This window comes from Lepidochelys olivacea, assembly GCF_965140295.1.
Source record: "Lepidochelys olivacea isolate rLepOli2 genome assembly, chromosome: 6".
NCBI lineage: Eukaryota > Metazoa > Chordata > Testudines > Cheloniidae > Lepidochelys > Lepidochelys olivacea.
This window is the reverse complement of record NC_140416.1, coordinates 36,289,188-36,309,078: the sequence shown is the minus strand read 5'-3', so window position 1 is coordinate 36,309,078 and position 19,891 is coordinate 36,289,188. Positions and strand designations below refer to the sequence as shown.

Genomic DNA, 19,891 nt, shown 5'->3' with positions numbered 1-19,891 from the left:
AAGCACAAGATCATCCCTTTCTCGCTACACTCTTCTGGAAGAACAGCACATTTTCCAGTGCTCATAATATAAACCTCTTCTACAATTGCTTGCTGCTTACAGGGGTAGTTGGTTATTAAAGTGGATGTTAGGTAAAATTTGGACTGAAGCCTTTGTTTAAAACACCCCAAACCAAAAAATAGCCCATAGTGAGATATTAATTTAATGACCTAAGGTCATTAAGTGGTGAACATTGCTTATTAAGAGGGACACTGTTGATTAAAATTCAGAGTCTACACTGCCTCTTTTGAGATCTAGTGAAACATATTATTCCAGTTTAGATTCTGTGCAAAAATATGCCACTGAACACCCGATTGTGTTATTCCAGCACATCAAAATTACAACTGATTTCCAAGGAGGTCTGAGTGTCCAAGGATGACAGGATCAAGCCCCGGACAGGCTTTTAGCTAGTTGTACTATGGTAATTACTGGTAGCCAGATGCTATACATTTAGGGCTTTGTGCTACCGGGTGCAAAGTGCCTTTGACAGCTAGTGGAGTCAGTGGCAGTTGAGGGCATGCGTCACTTCGCAGAATCTGGTCTTTGGTATAGTCTGTTAAGTCAAATAGAAAGTGGAGTAAGACTGTTAGAAATGTCACACTAGTATTTTCATAATCGCCTTTTCCATGTTAGGAGCCAGTAAGATAGGAAAATAAATACAGAATACAGGTTAAGCCTAATCATTTAATAGTCAAACAAAATTAAGAAACAAAATGTGGTGATTAGCATAAGCATTTGCAAAAAGAAATGAAATGAGAAAACTCTGCATTTATTTCACAGCAGGATATTTAATATATACACTAATTAGATGTATATGCTGAGAGATGTAAGGGGCAATTTACTCAAATAAAATGGAATCTAAAATCTTAGCGTGCCCTCTAGGTAAAGATGTTCTAACAAGTAATACAAGGTGAGATATGCATTAGTGCTGTGATGTACAGCATCAAGCATAGTGGGGTTTGTCCTAGGCACTATGGTAATACATGGAAATAATTCGTATTCCAGTGCAATTATCAATATTTCTGAAAATGATTTTTCCCAGCTCCTATATTTACCCCCACCCCAAGTGCCACATTTTGTCCTCTTTGCGACACCCATCCCGTGACCGCCAAAAAAGCTATAGCACAACAGCAGCCCTACAAAGGGACCATTCTGCTGATGTCGATGGCAAAATGCTCAATGAACCAGATCCTTAGCTGGTGTGAGTTGTCTTAAGTTCATTGGCTTCAAAGGAGCTATGCAAATTTATAGCAGCTGTGAGTCTGCACCAATGTCTTCTGTAGGAGCAGGACTGGGTACAGTGTGCATATTTTTCACACAGAAACTATCTGAGTCCAAGCTCTGCTGGCGTTTTATTTTAGGAAAACACTGATGGCTTGTTTCATTCAACGTTATTTTACTTATATTGTGAAAGAGCCATTTGAGTGAGATCTCATCCAACTTGAAATAAATGAATAAGTAAATCTTTTGTACTAATTGTTATGTGAAGACCATTTAAGGAAGTGCCCAGCTAGTTCTTCTGTTGCTTTTACATAGCAACTGATGGTGGAGCACTGACTCTCTCTCGCTTGCGATTTTTTGCAGCTGTGGTGAAAAACCCACCAAACAACCTGTGGATCATTGCAGCAGTACTGGCTCCCATTGCTGTGGTTACGGTTATCATCATCATCATCACAGCAGTTCTGTGCAGGAAGAACAAGAATGATTTCAAACCAGACCCCATGATGAACCTGCCTCAGAGAGCTAAAGTAAGTGTCTGTTCAATCAGGAGATGTCTAGTCTCAGCACATTCGTTAATTTTTCCAGAGTGTTCATTCTTCAAATCCCTTCCTAAACATATTTAAAGGACATTTGAGAGTTTAACTGGTCAGTACACTCAGGCTAGGACTTTCTCAGCTGTTACAGAACCTGTTTGCTTTTTCCTGGAGTGAAATGAAAGATCTATGCCTCAGTTTCTCCTGGCTTTGTGCTTATGCCCCCCACTTGAGACCTTCTGCCAAAGCAATCACCCTTCCACCCTAGAAGGGCTGGAGTCCATAGGACTCTCCTTGGACCCCATAACGACTTCTGTCTAATCATACAGAAGATGGTTGTTCCCTCCCACAGGACTAAGCATGCTTCACCCATGGCATTTGTCTCTTCTGTCAATTGGGGAGCAAAAGATAAAAATGGAAAATCAAATCTTGATCTGTTTCTAAGGTAGGTTGTCACAGTGTAGCTGGTCCCTGCCAGTAGAACTGAGCCCACCTACCTGTGGAAGAAGGGGTGAGCCCAATCTAGCCAATAAAGGGGGCTGGGCTACCCTTGGACTGCCATAGGGCAGAAAATGGGAGATGGAAGATAGAGTGATTGGGAGAGGCTATGCCTAGGGAAGCCAAGCCAAGCCAAGCCATGGTGGAGTGGAGTGGAGCAGAGTGAACTCCTGTGCAGAGCCCTGGAACCCTCCCATGTTGTAGGGTTCTAGAGCCCAGGCCCTAACCTGAGCTGGGAAGTCTGTGTAACAATGACACAGACCAAGTCCCACAAGCCCGGGTTGGCTGGCATGGGCCAGACATGGGTGTCTATTTCCTGTGCAGAGAAAGGAGTGACATAAAGTGTTTTCACTTTGTTTACCTGCCTCTGTTAAGAGAATAAACCTTCTTAAAAGAGACTGGGCCTGGCAGTGAGTTTAGAAGTTGGGGAGAAGCCCTGCCCTGTGACAGAGATGTTCTCAATTCTATGCACAGAATTTCTGCTAAGCAGTTCCCTTTAGCACTAATCAGAGTTCAATAGTTAAAGTTCTTTGCTTTGACAGAAGCTGAGAATCTAGTACTAAATTAGAACTGTTCCAGCCAATTAGTAATGCAGAAATGCCAACCATTTCCCTCACCACCACTCTTTTCTTTTACTTGCAAATATAGATTACAGTGAATTAAGGAAATTATACTTCCCCTTTACTTAATGAGCCATGTAAATTATAGGGGCACTGACAGATAAGTCCCCCATTTGAATCTCCCTCTAGAAAATCACATATTCTGTTTTAAAGCACTATATCTCCCCATAGTGAAAAAAGCTGCCAACCTACCCAACATTACTAAAATCTCAGCTTCTAGGCTAGGCAACCCACCAAAGCCAGGACTGGGTGAGGTGTTTTTAGGCTAATGAGCATGTGTGCACATCACTATCCCTTCACTCTCCCTGTTGGCTTCCCTCTTTTCGCAGGTAGGGGACTGAAATCATAAAAACTCTGCTTGCTTTCTGAGCGTTTTGATAAGGTCAAAATAGAATGTTTCAACCTTATCAAAGTGCTTCATTTTGATTTTTTTCCAAAGGATATTTTATCTAAATGACACGTTCTTGAAAAAATTTTCTGATGGAAAACTCTTTTGTCACAAACATTTCCATCAGCTCCAGTTGAAAGGTGTAGATTGAACAGATGATAGAGGTAACAATTCTGCACTGGCAGGGAGATGGACTGGATGGTTAAATAGGTCTTTCCCATCTCTGATGTTGATGTTTCTGCTTAAAATGGTCTGAGAAATATATTTTTTGGAAGATAATGAAATAAGAATATCTCAAGAAGAACAATATATTTTCATCTTAACCTACTTAGAGTTTGAGTCTATTAGGCATAACAATAAGTACCAGTGCTATAATTACTACAGAATCATAAATGATTGATGTAACATGTATAGAATATTTTAAAGTAAACATGTACAATTTCATTACAAAAGTGCTTGAAACCACTTGATTATTGCAAATCTTCCAGGCCAAAATCTGTTAAAAAAATGGAGTTGCAGTAGATATTTCCAGTTGAAGAAGCAGTTTTGAAAACTCACTTCTGTATATTTTGTGTTTGAAATCTGTTTATCAGAGTCAGGGTTTCTGGTACTTTTTGGCTGTTCTGCGTTAAAATAAAAGAAATTAAAATTCTGTGAGGAGAACCCTCCTTCGTATTCATCTTATTTTGTTTTTTAGTGGTGCAGTTTTATGTGATCTGATTTCAGAAGCCTTATGTCAAAGAAAACTAGCAGAGTGGAGCTGCCTATTCATTGCTGCAGTCCTATTCCTACTGTTAACGGGGGCACTGCAGTTCTTCAGATAGAGCTGCCTATTACATCATTTCACAGAATCCTTCCTGTGTGAATGGAATTAAATTAGTGAACAAAGGGTGGAAGGGTAATAAAACCTTTAGCATTTAAATATCATTCTATAGGCTAGGTGTCACTGGGTGGTTGGCACTTTAAGGGGAGATAGTAATCTGTCCACCTATGACAAGCTAAATTCACCTCTTCAGGAGGCAAGAATGAGTCATCTGACTCACTGGTCACATGATCTTTAGTCAGGCCTTATATAAAGGAGAGGGCTGAGGGAGCTCAAGTGAGAGCTGGTAACGCTCAGGTTAGGGTGCTGAGAGGCCCTGGTAGGACAGAAGTCTGGGAAGCTGTAGCTGGTTTGAGGAAGCAGCTGATGGAAGCAAGACTGGTTCTTGCAGGGAGTGAGGGAGACTGAACTGAACCCAGCTGTGGGAAGGAGGCCTGAGGACTTGGTTCTCTTGGTTCCCAGAGAGCAAGACCATTGGGATTATAACCGAGCTCCAGGAAGCAAGGGGAGAAAACAGTTTGTTTGAACTGTGGAACCAATGGCCAGCTGGCATGGAATATTCATGTGTGTATGGACTGAATACACTGGATCCCCTTTGTAAGGGGAATGCTTTAAAATAACATGACTGTGTGAGCTATTGAGGAATCCAATGAGAGGGAAAGTGTGGCAGTTTGCCTGCAGAGTGTTGTCTTCCCCCACCCCCCCGCCATGAGGAGACATTTGTCAGACAGACAGCCTGTTACACCGGTATTTGCTGTAAAAGCAGGATTCCTGCTTCAGCATGGTAATATAGGAACCACCCTTATTGTAACTTATTGAAGGATGAATAAATAAATGAAGTTAGAAAAGATTAGCTGCTCATAAACAGTGTAGTTTATAGCAGCCTTCTTTGGAGTTGTGTTAAATCCTGTTGCCAGTCTAGATTGATTTAATAGCTGGCAATGTGTGTGCTGAGCTTCAGGGAAAAGGCACCATTACCATTTGTTTCAGATAAAGTATTAGTTCCAAAATAAAGAGTATAAACTGAGGAATGTGAAACTTTTGGAGCAGTGAGTAAATGAATGGATGGGAATTTTTTTAATAGTCTTTAAATGCTACATTTGTATATGGGGGATTTTTTGGGCAGATATTAACTTCTTTTTCTGCGTCTCTTCAGTTCTAATTCATAGCATGCCTTTGAAAGCCATAATCTTATTGTATAGTCTGTCACCTTTTTTTCCCCCTCTTTATTTTTTTAAAGGATGAATAAGCTCTTAGATAAATATAGATAACATCCACAGTCTAAGTCCCTCAAGCAAAAATAAATACTGCAGGCCCTGAGAGAGAGCCACCGTTCATTTGTAGAGAGCATACAAGGGGGAAAAAAATCGCCTGACGCAGAGTATACATGGTCATTCTGGTATTTATCAGCTTTTACATCACCATTCCAAATAGAGCTGGCCAGGAATCTTCCAACAATGATTTTCTGACCAAAAGTGTCCTTTTTACAAAATCAAATTTTTCTATGAGAAGACTTCAGTTGTGCTATAAACACTGATTTTTTTTCACTGGGAAAATTGAAATGATGACTTATGTACATGCATCTGGGGAGCTGCAGCTGGGCTAGGGGGAAGGCATAGAGTCTAGACACTCAGCCTCCAGCAGGAGAAAGTGAAATTTACAAGAGCCTTCAGGTGGGTAGTGGGCAAGCTGAAAAATTTGGTTTCAGTTCTCCCCAAATGGAATCTTTCTGAAAATTCTTTCCTGTGGAAAAATTTTCAAATTTTAAATTATTTTTGTACTGATTCAGTATAAAAATATTCAAAAATGTGAAAATTTTTCACAGGAAGAGATTTCCATTTTCCAGACAGCTCTAATTCCAAAGAAACAAATGTCAGCAGCAACCCATACCATCTGTTCTAGTCTCATCCAGCCAATGTAAGAAATTACTTGAGCAGTTGTGTTCAAATATCATTTCAACAGCCTTACTCAAATCCCACTCATTAAATCTTTCTCAGAAATCTTGCCAGATGATATCTTTTTCCTTGCAGTGCAGAGTAAATCATGATAACAGATCTTAGTCTTGCCAATTTAGTTTGGGATGCTAAAGCCCCCTGCTCATGGGGGCTTTTACAGAGCAGAGTTCCAAGATCAAATGTTGTTGTTTAGTACAGTAGGTCAGCTAATGAGAATGTTTTCTCCAGCTCCTCCTTTAACAAAGTTTTGTCATTGGGGGAGAGGGGTAAGTAAAAACTGAAAATGATTAGATATAGCATTGTTGGAATCAGATCATGGTTACACCACTCTTGAGTTATGTCAAAATATTTGTTTGCTGATTCTTGCCTTTTTTTTTTTTTTAAGACCGAAGTATACTTTGTAACATATTGATCCATTTTTAGAGGGGGGATGGTAATGTCTGTTAACCAGTCTGGTAACAGGTTTTCTGTTTTAATACCCCTTTTACAGAAATAACTAGGATGCTCTCTGCTCACAATTAACATATATAATGAATACTTTAAACCATTAATTTTACTCATTTTATTAGCGTCTAGGATGGCTTATGGTATTTCTCCCTAGCTGTCCTTCATATGACTTTCTTGCCCTTTTTTTATTCCCTCTCCCCTTGAAGTTGATCTAATGGCATCTTTTTTGGTACTTTCCCTTCAGAGTATTGGGAAGATATAAAGCTCCCAACGGGGCAGATAGCATTGTCCTTTGCGAGTAATGGTTGTTAATGGGGCCAGCATTTCTGATATGGTGTAAGCTTCACTGCTATAATGTGCTAAGGCTTTGTTGGTCCAAATCAATGCTAGTCCATTTAGTATCTGCTTAGTGCACGTCTGCTGGAGCTGCTTATCAGATGAATATCACTGTCAATGCATCTTTAAAAATCAGCATTAGTGTTAAGTAGGAGACTGAAAATGTGACAAGCCACTTTCAACAGAATGAAAGTGATCTTTTCTTAGAGATGGCAAAATTTTCAGACTCAGATACCCACAAAATATGTCTCTGACTATTGTCATGAAGGGACAGAAGTGGAACAAATGTTTATACAAAGCAGAAGATACTGTGGATAACTCACTATTTTGGCCCAACTGTAAAGTTCAAATCTGGATGGCTATTTTTCCAGAGTAACTCAAATGTTCAGTAATGTCAGAAGAGCCTGAAGGAGCCTTTTCAAGCACTAGGCTTATAATTTTGACGTGTTATTTACTGGAATGTTACTGGGCATGTTTTAGGGGTACAGTGAGGGTAAAATTGAATTGCTCTGGGAACAAAAAAAGCACCACCATCATCTCCTCATTCAATGTGCTTTCATATATGTTTATAGCATTGTGTCAACCACATGTATCCAAGAAAAAATGACATCTTTATTTTGGTAACTTAATTCAATCTATAATGGATATGAAACCTCTGTTATCTTTGTCCCTCTTTTCCTCTTTCTTTTTTTACATTCAGTTCTGACTTCTCCATTATCTTACTCAAAACAAGGACAATTTAATATCCATTAATGGTTTAAAACACATTGAATAAAAGTCTGATTAGCATGCTGCTTCACTGCCAATTATCTAAATTACGGTTATGGTTGCAACTTTTAACTGTAGCGCATATAATTAAGGGTATGTGCTACAGTTAAAAGTTGCAACCATAACCATAATATAGATAATTGGCAGTGATGCAGCATGCTAATAGGTAACAGCAAAAGATATTGTCTGAACATATAATGCATGTTGGAATCCCACAGTTTTGTTTTTTCCTTCTCTGCAGCCAGTACAAGGTTTTGACTATGCCAAACAGCATTTAGGTCAGCAGGGAGCTGAAGATGAGGTTTTACCCGTGACTCAGGAGACTGTAGTACTACCACTGCCAGCTAGAGATGCTCCTGCCTCCCAGGAGAGAGAAATTGCTCAGGATGGGAGCACCACTAAAACTGCCAAGTCCAATGAAACAAGAAAAAGGTATGCACTGAACAGACTTCAGCTGAAGGCAGGAATGGGCTGGATGCTGCTGGCTGTTAATGAAACAACAGTGAGGTTGGCACCCATGCAGTGCCCGCAGCATCTGGTTCCTCAGGAAAAGTGCCTGGCATATGATGATGTTTTTCACCATATGTGTGAGATTGCTAAAGAAAGTAGGATAATATGAAGTGAGGCTTTAGCAGACATTTTCATATGTGTAACTAGTTAAAGAGATGAGTGGAAAATGTTACAACATATTAGCTAGTGATGGGTCAGAACCAAAACCCTGGATCTGAAGTTTGGAAAGGCTCAATCTGAACCTGGATCTGAATTTTGCAAATGGACAATAGGACAGATGCTCGGTTCATGTAAATTGGCATAGCTACACTGACAATTTATACCACCTAAGGGTCTGCTCCCATACCTTTATTAAAGGCTGAACAGAACCCCAAACAACGCTTAAATAATATTAAATGTCAGAGTCCAGAGCACATGCAACAGCAACACAATGAGTATCCAGTGCTCCAATCCAATGGATTGGGGTGCTTGAAAAACTATGTAAAATTAGATATTTCTCATATTCCTTCACAGTGAATGAGTGGGGTCACTTAAATTCATTTTACAAGTGAAGAACATGAGAATTTTTGATGTTGAAATTTTCTACTGAAGGGAATAGAGTAAATATAGATCTGTTATTTTAGCGGCGAGAATGAAGGCTAGAGTTAATGTCAGTTTCACTGGAGTTATAAAATCCTTGCTTTTTAGACTGTTTGCTTAAAGGGAGGTTATTTGGTCTGTGCAGAGAAGCTTTGTAGGAAAGAAAATCTCAGTTTATTCATCTTATTTTATACTTGCCAATGCACTCTACCAGATTTGCTTTGTCAGAAACACCTAGAAAACTTAGCATGACTTAGAAAACTTAGAAGTTTCTGTCTTTTACATACAGAGAAAAAGGTATGTTAACATGTTCGCTTTGGTAATTGTCTCCTATATAATAGATTATCTAGGAGGAGGCTACTCAGAGATAGTATACATAGGAAACAGAAAAAACTAGTTTAAAAAGCCCTTCTTGGTTCCTAGGATTAGTTTGCTCTTCTCATCTAAAATCCTTCCGGCTTTTAAAGTCAGTGATGTATTAGGTACGCTATGTACAGATCATTATGTTTGTTGAAGAGCACAGGAGTCAAGTTATCCAGTTCAGATGAACTCAGTGGTACTTGTCCTTTTTAAAGTCTCCAATTCTCTGACACAATGCCACACAGGAAATTATCACTGTAACAGCTTTAGGTGCTGGTGCTATGCTCCTAAAAGATAAGTCTCATCAGGGGCTGTTCTTTAAAGATGTTTTTCAAGCCTCTTTGATTCCTGACTCTCACCCTTGTGTAAACACACACACAGAGTTTAACTCTCCCCATTAATAGAAAAAAAATCCATTAATTGCTTTGGGTATATGCAAAATCCTCTTGAAGCAGAGCTCTGTGTAAGCTCAAAGCTTGTCTCTATCAGCAACAGATGTTGGTCCAATCGAAGGTATTCACTCACCCACCCTGTCTCTCCAAAATCCTTTTGTAATAAATCTCTGCGTTCCTAAACCAATTCTGATCAGTAAGCTTTTACTGATTCAGGAATTCACTGGAAGACGGTTCCCACTGTCAGGTGGGTTGAACATATAGTACAGTACTGTTGTGATGCCTTTCTGGGCAAATGGAAAGTATCACATTGGTAGATGTGCAGGTGAATGAGTCCCTGATGGTGTGGCTGATGTGGTTAGGTCCTATGATGGTGTCCCTTGCCTATTGACTTGTGAAAATGAAAAATATTACATGACCATCTGAGATACTTGCAATTTCATTCCAGGCCAATTCACAACCTGGAAAGGTCATCTTGTATCAGATTTTCATGAAGTGGCTGTTATCTGATCAGAGCAGACACTTTTTTGTCATAATTGAACTTTGAAAGAAACTTTGAAATTTCAGCTTAATAAACATGAGTTTCTTTTTTAAAAGGGGAACACTTAGAAGCTCTGTGGTGGCAGTGATCCTGCAAGGACAGCTGCCCTTTATTTGTTTCTCTGGATCCTACCCCCTTCCCACTGACAGCAAGGTTCCTTCAGACCTTCTCCTGTCCTAACTTCCTATGTGTTTCCTTCCTGTCTTCCCCCTATGAGTCCTCTTTAAAAGCTCCTACTTAGGCTATGTCTACACTAGCAGTTTTGTCGGTAAAACTTTTGTTGTTCAGGGGTGTGAAAAAAACACCCCTCTGACCGACAAAAGTTTCACTGGCAGAAGTGCCGGTGTGCACAGCACTATGTCAGTGGGAGACACTCTCCTGCCAACATACCTAGCGCCGCTCGTGGGGGGTGGTTTAATTATGCCAGCAGGAGAGCTCTCTTCCGCTGGCATATTGCGGCTACACAGGAGACCTTACAGCAGCCCAGCTGTGTCGCAGTGAGGTCTGTAGTGTAGACATGCTATGTGCTTCTTGGGGAATTTCCACTCTCTAAATCCACCAGCTCGCTGTTGAGGGAAGCTGAAAAGAACAGTTTTTCCTTAGGATGCAGTTACACTTTTGTTCTCCACAGGTAAGGCCTCTGTGGGTCTTGAACAATCAGCCGTTGTCAGTGCTGTATTACTACACTTCGAAATCATGGTCCAGCCTGGGGGCAGAGACTATAGGGAAGGCAACAAGCCCCCACCTTCAAAATGAAGTTTGCAGCTTCGTAGAGATACAGAGAGTTCATAATTGCACAATTTATGAATTGTGTGTGAGGGCAGATACCCAAATTGTCAGAATGCCCCAGATTTATTCTGCATTCTTGTGCCCTCTGTAGGGAGAATGCTGTCTGAGAATACCCCTTCTCAACACTTCTGACCCCACCCCAGCATAGGTGCTGAAATTAGGGGTACTGGGGGTGCGGCAGCACCCCCTGGCTTGAAGTGGTCTCCATCATATGCAGGGTTTATAGTTTGGTTCAGTGGCTCTCAGCACCTCCCTGTGCAAATTGTTCCAGCACCCTTGCACCCATGTCCATGGTTGCTGCAGTAGCAGCTTCAGGGCATTAAGCAATCCGTACAGTGACAAAGAAGATGGTCATGTAAATGATGTTTCATTGGGAGTGTCAGGAAAAAGTGGCACTGGCTTGATAGGGTGGTGTTCAGAGGGAGAAAAGGAGTCTGTTTGTGTTTGTGAATTATGGCTGTCAAAAGCAAGGCTGAAGTGGGTTCCTTATTCCCGGTTCCTTATTCAAAGGCCAGAATTATTTAAAAATGCATTAATGTAAGATTGAACTTTATCAGATTAATGTGATTGAATGTGTTAACAAATTACTAATTACTTAGTTCTTTAATTAAATAATCAAATAAGGAGCTGGGTTTTGACTGCTGTACATGACAAAATAAGTTACCCCCAGTGACACATACCTGTGACTGTCCTACTGTTCTGAAGGAGCTGAAATAGCCCAAAGCTTTGTTCTTGCCCAATATGCTGCAACATCTCGCCCCCACCCCACTTCCATGTTGTACATGGAGGCTGAATGAAGAGTTGGGCTGTGATTGGCTGTTTGTGACAAAATATATATTGGGTCATCCCAAGTGACATATGCCTGTGACTGATAATTTATGAAGAGATGAGGATATGCCATTTATTTCTGGTCTTACAAATATATTAGCCAACTCTTATTTTGTGTTTTTTAAGTAAACATACAATATGCATGTAAAAATCATCAAAATTCAGTATTCATCCCCATTTGATTATTTAATAGATAAATTAGTAATTTAATTTTTTATCATATTCAGTCATTAATGTGATGACATTTCTAAAACTAACCTTGCATTGATGTATTTTTAAATGTCATGTGGTACTCAGTCTAAGTATATTATATCTATTCTATAGTGGTTCTTTTATCATGCTCATCACCACAGTATCTGAGTGCTTTCCAGAAGTGCATTAAACAGCGTGACTATACATGTCATATGTCGTTTGTTCTCTCATCCTCTCCCCAGGGATAGAAGCATATGCAGTTGAGTGTCTTGTTTTTGCAGGGTTTAACATTTATATTTAAATAATAAAAACCACAAGTTGCTATGTCAGGGGTAGGCAAACTATGGCCTGTGGGCCGGATCCAGCCCGCCAGCTGTTTTAAGCTGGCCCTCAAGCTCACGCTGGGGAGTGGGGTCAGGGGCTTCCAGTGCTCCAGCTAGGGAGCAGGGTCGGGGGCCGCTCCACACAGTTCCCGGAAGCAGTAGCATGGCCTCCTCCGGCTCCTAGGTGCTCCAATGGCCCCGTCCAGCGCTCCAATGGGAGCTGCAGGGGGGGGTGCCTGAGGATGGGGCAGCATGCAGAGCCGCTTGGCTGCACCTCCACGTAGGAGCCGGAGAAGGGATATGCCACTGCTTCCGCGAGCCGCTTGAGGTAAGCGCCGCCCGGAGCCTGCACCCCTGAGCCAACCCCCTGCCCCAGCCCTCATCCTCCTCCCTCCCTCCCTCCCTCCGAACCCCTCAATCCCAGCCCGGAGCACCCTCCTGTACCCCAGCCCCACCCCAAAGCCCGCACCCCCAGCTGGAGCCTGCACCCCTTCCCACACCCCAATCCCCTCCCCCTGATCCCAGCCTTGATCCGCCCTCTGAACCCCTCGGTCCCAGCCCAGAGCACCATCCTACACCCCAAATTCCTCATCCCCAGCCCCACCCCAAAGTCTGCACCCCCAGCCCGAGCCCTCAGTCCAGCCACACCCCACTCCCCAGCCTGGAATTCCTGGAATTCATCAGCAACGAATCAGGAAAGCCCAGTCCAGGCAGAAGCTCTTCACAGAAAGTAGTGGTCCAGCAGAAAGAGAAATGGTGAGAGGTATTTCCTGATGAAAGACCTACTGTATGCCTGCAGTTACTTCCATAGAGTTACCAACACAGAGATATGCCATGTTGAAATTCCCACACCCTGAATTCCTAATTTCATTCCCCACCACAGAGCCTGCACCCCCAACCAGAGTCCTCACCCCCTCCAGGACCCCAACCCCAATTTTGTGAGCATTCATGGCCCACCATACAATTTCTATTCCTATATGTGGCCCGGGGCCAAAAAGTTTGCCCAGCCCTGTGCTATGTGTTAGAAGGCAAGGTGAAAGAAAAGAGCCTTGGAGCACAAGGTGGTGAGGTTTGTGATGGAGGAATTCATTCTATGGCCAGGGACTGGCCCCAAAGAAAGTTCTTTCTGCTGCACAGACAAGCTTTACCCTTATTGTAGATAATACCATTGTGCCTGGGGAGCAGAGTTGTTAACTACATCCAGTCTTCATTCTGGAGCTTAGAAAATCTTTTAGCTATCCTGGGCCCAGGCCACTGAGCTCCTTCCAGGTAGGGACCGAAACCTTGAACTCAATTCAAAATTCTATGGGAAGACAGGGTAGGGAGTGGAAGACAGGAGCGACGTGTCAGTGGAAGCCTGCATGGCTGAAGAGATGTCCTGCGGTATTCTATACTAGTTGGAGTTTCCTAATTGCTGAAGGCTTCATGCCTAGGTATATCGCATTGTTATGGTCCAAACAAGAGGTGACGAAGCACGTATAAATAAGACCATGTCATTTTCCACTAGGATGGGATGGAGTCTTCTAGCCAACCAAAGATGACAGAAAGCATTATTTGCACCTGCTGCTATATGAGAGCTTAGTGCCAGTGAGGACTCTGTAGAGCACTCCTAGGCTATGACTCTAATTGGCCAATTGCAGATATGTACCATCAACACAGGAGACTGCACGGTGGATGCGAATGCTTTATCTTTATCAGCCAAACTTGCAGTGTCAAAGAAAGAAATCAAGTTTGCTTGATAAGACCTGTTTTCCATAAAACCATTTTGACAGGAATTCATTATATTCCTGTCTTTAACTCATTAGTAACTGAATCCCATATCAGCTCTTCTATTATTTTGCCTGGGATTGATGTCAGGCTAACCGGACTTTGGATAGCTAGGTCATACCACTTCCACATTTTGAATATTGGCACAAGATCAGTACTCTTCCAATCTTCTGGAATTTCCTGAGTTTCAAAAATTTATTAAAAATTAACAGTGGTGGGCCACAGCTCTCCTTTGTCAGTGACTGGTGTGTGGGCAGTTGTGCCTAGTGGTTGGGGTAGGCATCAATCGGCCAGAGTCAGAGTCCAGGATCAGAAACGGAGTCAGAGGCCAGATGCCAGAGCCAAGAGTCAGAGGAGAAGTCAGGAATTGGAGCTGAGGGTCAAAACCAGGTTTCCAGGGGAGTGAGGCAAGGCTGGGTCCAATGCAGGTGCAAGGCTGGGATCAAGCAGGTACAGAAGCTATTGCAGCCATGGTCAAATGCTTTAAGCAGCCGCTGAACTGCTGCTTAAAACATTTGCCCATTGCTGACTATGCCAACCAAAAAGGTGGTACAGTCAATTAGGTTGACTACTACAGGTCAGCTGTGCTCGTTAGGTTGCCTGGAGACTACCTCTGCTGCAGGCCCTGATGCCTGACATCCTTAGCCAACTCTGAGTACACGTGGGAGCATGTTATTAGGGCTAGCTGATGGGCTCGAAAGTAGTTTGGCAGCTTCATGTGATACAAATAGAGAACAGAAATATTTATTGAACAATTTCTGCATCATCATTAACAAATTTACCATCTCCATCTAGTAAAATGCCTATAGCTTTGTGCCATTGCTAGGATTTCTTTCTTTAAAAATTTGTTATTGTCCTTAGCCCTGCCAGCCATGCTTTGTCTTTAGCTACCCATAGCGATTTCCTACACTTCATAACTTATGTGATTTGTGCCACCAGGTTTCAGTAGGTCAGTCATATAAGTATTTTTTCTTCATCGATGAAAATTTCTAATTCTTCTTACTTGCTATCCAGACTTCTCGCATTGGTATATAAGCAGCTGAAAAATTTATTCTTTGCTCATTCTTTGCCACATCAGTTCAATTTGTTGATGGCATCTTGAATTTGAGATTTATGCCACACTTGCCTCCTTATCACGCTCCTCTTGAGTTGGTAGTTTAATGTCCTCGTAGCTGCTTCAGCTGGTCTCCAGCCAAAAAGGTTAGCCCCTACTATGAGATGTAGGCCATCCCATTTGTACAGCTTCTTCGTCCATTGAAATGTGGCCCAATGTTCAACAAAGCAAAACCTTCCACCTCACACACGTCATGCAGCCAACAGTATCTTCTCTCTTGCCTGCTCACTGGAGCAGTAGGGTCTCTGAGAAGATTGCACTTCCCTTTTCTTCCTTTCCCATCCAAGATGCTTTAATCTTCTATAATCTGCATAGTTCCATGTGATGCCATATCATCATCATCATCATCGGTGGAGACTTGCCAAACAACTTCATAATTCTGTCTAATACCACAGTGAAAAATCATATCCTCATTCCAGGGAGACAGCACATCATCCTATTGTCTTTGTGTCCCTTGCTGAACTCTGTTGGCTCTTCTTAATATGGAGCCACCAGTGCTGATTGTTTGCATTCTTAGAACGTTTGAAAAACCTCTCCTGGTTGCTGCTTATTTCATACTGCAAGGATCCCCCTCAGGTATGTCCTATATAGCTTTCTGTTTCATTCCTATAGAGACAAGCTGTTCTGGAGTTGACTTACTCAGTATCTGAAAATGTTTTGATACTTGAAGTTGAGTTGAATGCATCTTGCCTCTCTTTCCCCTCTTGGTTACAAATTGCCTGTCCACTTTTTTTGGTTTCTACTCTCTCCAGTTTCCTTATTGATGATCTGTCCCCTTGTGGCATCTGTGAGAATGATTTCCAAATCTGGTAGTCCAAGAAGTCTCTCGGTTCTCAGATGCTGCACAATGTTACAACCTGTGCTTCCAGTCCATGTATCTTCTCCTCCACCAGCTTGCATTTCATACTCTAGAAATCTATTTGGTCTTCCTGCAGAAAGGAAAACATGGTACATCCAAGGCAGGTCACAGCAATTGTTCTTTCACCATCCATATCTGCTACCTGGTGTAGTGTTGAGCCGTACCTAAAACAGGAATCTCACTACCTCTCCAAAGTCTCACTGAAACTGATCCAGTTTGCTGCTGTTCTTGTTCACCTGGCAATTGACTAATATCACTGCTCAGCCTCTTCCCTAGCACACAGGGAGGGAATTACCACTCAGACTTCAAACACTGGTTTGATTCAAAGCCGCACGGGTCCAACTGACAAGGCCCTCACTGAGAGACAAACAGACCTTTCTCAGCTGGCCAGTTCAGGAGTCCAAAGCTCAGCCACACAACACTCACGCAGAACAACCAACCAACAGATGGTACAAATACAACACCTGCCGCCAAGTCCTTCTATCTGCAAGCATAGACTCATACCTTCACTCTCCAAAACACCCATTTACCACTCCTGTTGCTCTGCTAAAGGGTGTCGGGGGCAGGGATGGGGTCTATGGGGAGGGGAGAGGAGAAGGGCTGGTGACATGGGCCACAATTTTTCTCAAAGAATAAGTTTCAAGTCAGGAAGTTCCACGCCTCCGGTACATCACAGCTTCATGGTTGTTGGGACAGGTCACTTGCGGTGATCTGAGACTTACTTTATCACATGTAGCTTGCCAAACCCCAGCTCCTTATTCAAACTCTGTATTCAAAATGGAAGATGGGAGAGAGGGGTGGCATTTGGCAGCACAACATGCAGGAACAAAAGCTTTCATTAGAGGAGAGACTTATTTCACATCATTTAGAACAAGCTGACAGTCACAGGGCTGTATCACTTCGGGTGACCCAAGGTGCACTTTGGTACAAACAGCCAATCAAAACCCAACTTCTTAGTCAAGCCCTGTATACTATATGGAAGTGGAGATGTGACAGCAACCAGTCCAACCCCGGCTCCTTATCTGATAATTTCTTTAATAAAGAATTAAATAATTAATAATATTGAATATTATAAAAAAATTAATACGATGAATTTTCTAAACATATAATCTTACACTGATTTATTTTTAAATAATTTTGCCCTTTGAATAAGGAACGGAGAGCCACGATTAAAGTGCTAGTACCAGGATTAAGGAACTGGGAATAAGGAACCAATTTCAGCCTCATCTGACAAAACCTGTGAACCCAGATGCAGACTAAATCGTGGGAAAGTGCTTGCAATGAATCTGTTTAGCCATGTTCATGAAATAATTGGCATTAAAAACCATCTGCTTTATTTGAACTGCTTAATGGATACCAAACAAATGATGTCTTCTTTTACCTTTTGCATTATTTTCCCGTGTCTTTTTGGGTTCGTGCAGGAGAAATAATCAGTTCTGATTTCACTAAAATCCTCCTCAGGACTGAGCCTACATAAAAGTAATTTTTTAATATTGTAAGTGCATTTCTGCTTTCATTGTGTTTCTGTTGTGTGGCTTATTTCCTATCTCTTTTGTGTACAAAATCAAAGACTTGAAAAGCCAATGATGCAAACTGTGCAAATGAAATAACCTTGAAATTAGGTTTATACAGATGAAACTTACAGTCTTCCTTGTTGCTATGGTTACTTACAGCAGGTCGTCTAGTCAGAATGGTTCTGTCATCAGCAACGAATCAGGAAAGCCCAGTTCAGGCAGAAGCTCTTCACAGAAAGTAGTGGTCCAGCAGAAAATGACAAAAGATGAAGGAAGAAAGAGAAATGGTGAGAAGTATTTCCTGATGAAAGACCTACTGTATGCCTGCAGTTACTTCCATAGAGATACCAACACAGAGATATGCCATGTTGAAATTCTCCTCCACTTTTGTCCTACACTTACTAGTCCTTCATGCATCTATTCTTGTTTATATCTTCTCTTTTTCTTCTGAGCCATAATATGCTGTGCCTTCCCTAAATCTGACATGGAACTGGTTGATGTTTGCACAGTTTTCTGGGCCTTCTTAAGCCTTTACTGATTTTAGCAGCAAACCAGTGAAATGAAATGTAGTGCTTTTTGGTGGGATAGACTGGGTTTGGTGTGTCTCTGTGTATGCCCTAGGACACTCATTTCAATTGCTGCTACCTCTCAGCTGGCCCAGATCTGATAAAGTACATTCATCAGGTAACAGTTTTTTGTGAAAAGGTATGAGGGTTCGATGCTCTCTATTACCCTCCTCCTTTTTGCCATCTCTTTGCTAATGGCCTCAGTGACAGCTCTTCCTGGTACTAAGAGTCTGATACAGCACTAGACTTTGTTTACCAGTCCTTTGTGATGATGCCAATCTTGTGATTTAAAGTGTATAAGGTGTATCTAATAAGTGTTGGATTTTAATTTCCTTCTCTTTTTGCTTTTGTTTTTGCTTGTTTCCTTCTTCCTCTTCAGTTTTAGCCCTGTGTTCACAGCCTTGTGAGGCCAGACTCTGAGTGAGACATAACGATTGCTTCTAGAGGGGGAGAATTAAAATACACGTGACCTGCTAAGGTTCTGTCACAGGCACAAGAGGATAATTCCTGCTTTGTTCAAGATATTTGAGGGAGGGAATGGGAAGCTGAAGCAAACAGAAAATCTTAATACAAATCTTTAACCCCTTCCTACTTCAGTACATCAGTAGTATAATCTCTTTGGTGCTTATGATACAAATGGCATAAAATCATAACATCTCCCTGTGGTGATCCTTATATGTGATACAAAATGCGGTGTGGCTTAAATACCGCCTGTTTAACAAAAACATAATACCATATACACAGATACATAAAATAACAGACAAACTCGATGGTCTGTTTGGCAAAACTGCACTACATTTTCTTATTCCTTCTGCAGTTTCTGTATATTTAGTAGCAGTGCATTCTACAGGGAATATAGTATTGATACAATTGAAATGTTCTCTTTTAAAATGACTTTATTATGCATGTTAGAAATTAATGTATAGAACACATTCCTTTTCTTTGTGTTGCATGCTCATACTGTTTGTATTATTTTCTGCTGACAAAGCTGTGATTTTACTAATAAGATCCCCAATCCAGCAATGACACCTTGTCAACTGCTCTTGGGGAAGTCTCTCTAGGGGTCCTAGCTTTCTCCTAACTGGTCCCCCTTCAGTTCATCAAGATGAGACCATGCTATAACCTCTTAACTTAAACTGAGTCTATCAGCCCTTAAACTCCATGGCTTGCAGTCTCCTTTTGTCTCTCTGTTAGTTTCTCAGAGACAGCCTGGAATGGGTCTGTTGCCCCACTGCTATCCAAGGCCTTTCTGCCTCCCCTTCCCTCTCTGTTATCCCTCTTTTATAGCTGGACTTGTTTTCTTTATTGGTCACAGCTGTGGGTGCGTGTCTTCATGATTGGCAGTTCTGGCAGGTGCGTGGGGGTGTGGTCAGCCTGCAAGCAGAGAAGACTCTCCTCTCCCTTCTGCCCATGCTCAGTCTGGGATTTGTAAACCCAGTTACACACCCATTCTGGTGGACTGCTGCACCTGTATGTTGCTCCATTAAAGGCAATGAGGTCCTCTACTTGCATACTCCTGGGGAAATTCTGAGCCAAAAAATTAAAAATTCTGTGCACAATATTTTAAAATTCTGCATATTTTATTTGTCAAAAGAACACAATATAATCATGCCAGTTTCAGTAATTTGGGTAATTTATTTCAAAATACCTGTCAACAAGTATGTCTGTAACAATACAGACAAAACAAAAAGTTTCAGGAAATGACTTTTTTTGACAAATAGATTCCCTTCTGGGTGTATTAATACAGAACATTGAGTAATTCATTTAAACTACAATACAGAAATGTATTTCCTGCACACCTCAGAAGCAGTTAAAAGGTTTGGGGGAGTCAGGGATAATGGAGGAGCCTGAGGTAGAGGGAAGGAACCTGGAAGTGAACCTGGATAGTTGTTGGGTGGGAGAAGTGTGGAACAGGTTTTTTTGGTGGCA

The 19,891-nt window shown here is 41.7% G+C and overlaps 1 protein-coding gene across 3 annotated transcripts in view; it reads left to right on the top strand.

Moving 5' to 3' along the window:
• The window catches only part of KIAA1549L (KIAA1549 like), a 208,576-nt gene that overhangs the window by 134,864 nt on the left and 53,821 nt on the right, over positions 1–19,891 (top strand). For all 3 annotated transcript variants that reach the window (XM_084631649.1, XM_084631648.1, XM_084631650.1), the window contains 3 exons: positions 1,624–1,787; positions 7,870–8,060; positions 17,556–17,683. In XM_084631649.1, the coding sequence (XP_084487775.1) occupies positions 1,624–1,787; positions 7,870–8,060; positions 17,556–17,683 (483 nt within the window). The remainder of the gene's footprint in view (positions 1–1,623; positions 1,788–7,869; positions 8,061–17,555; positions 17,684–19,891) is intronic.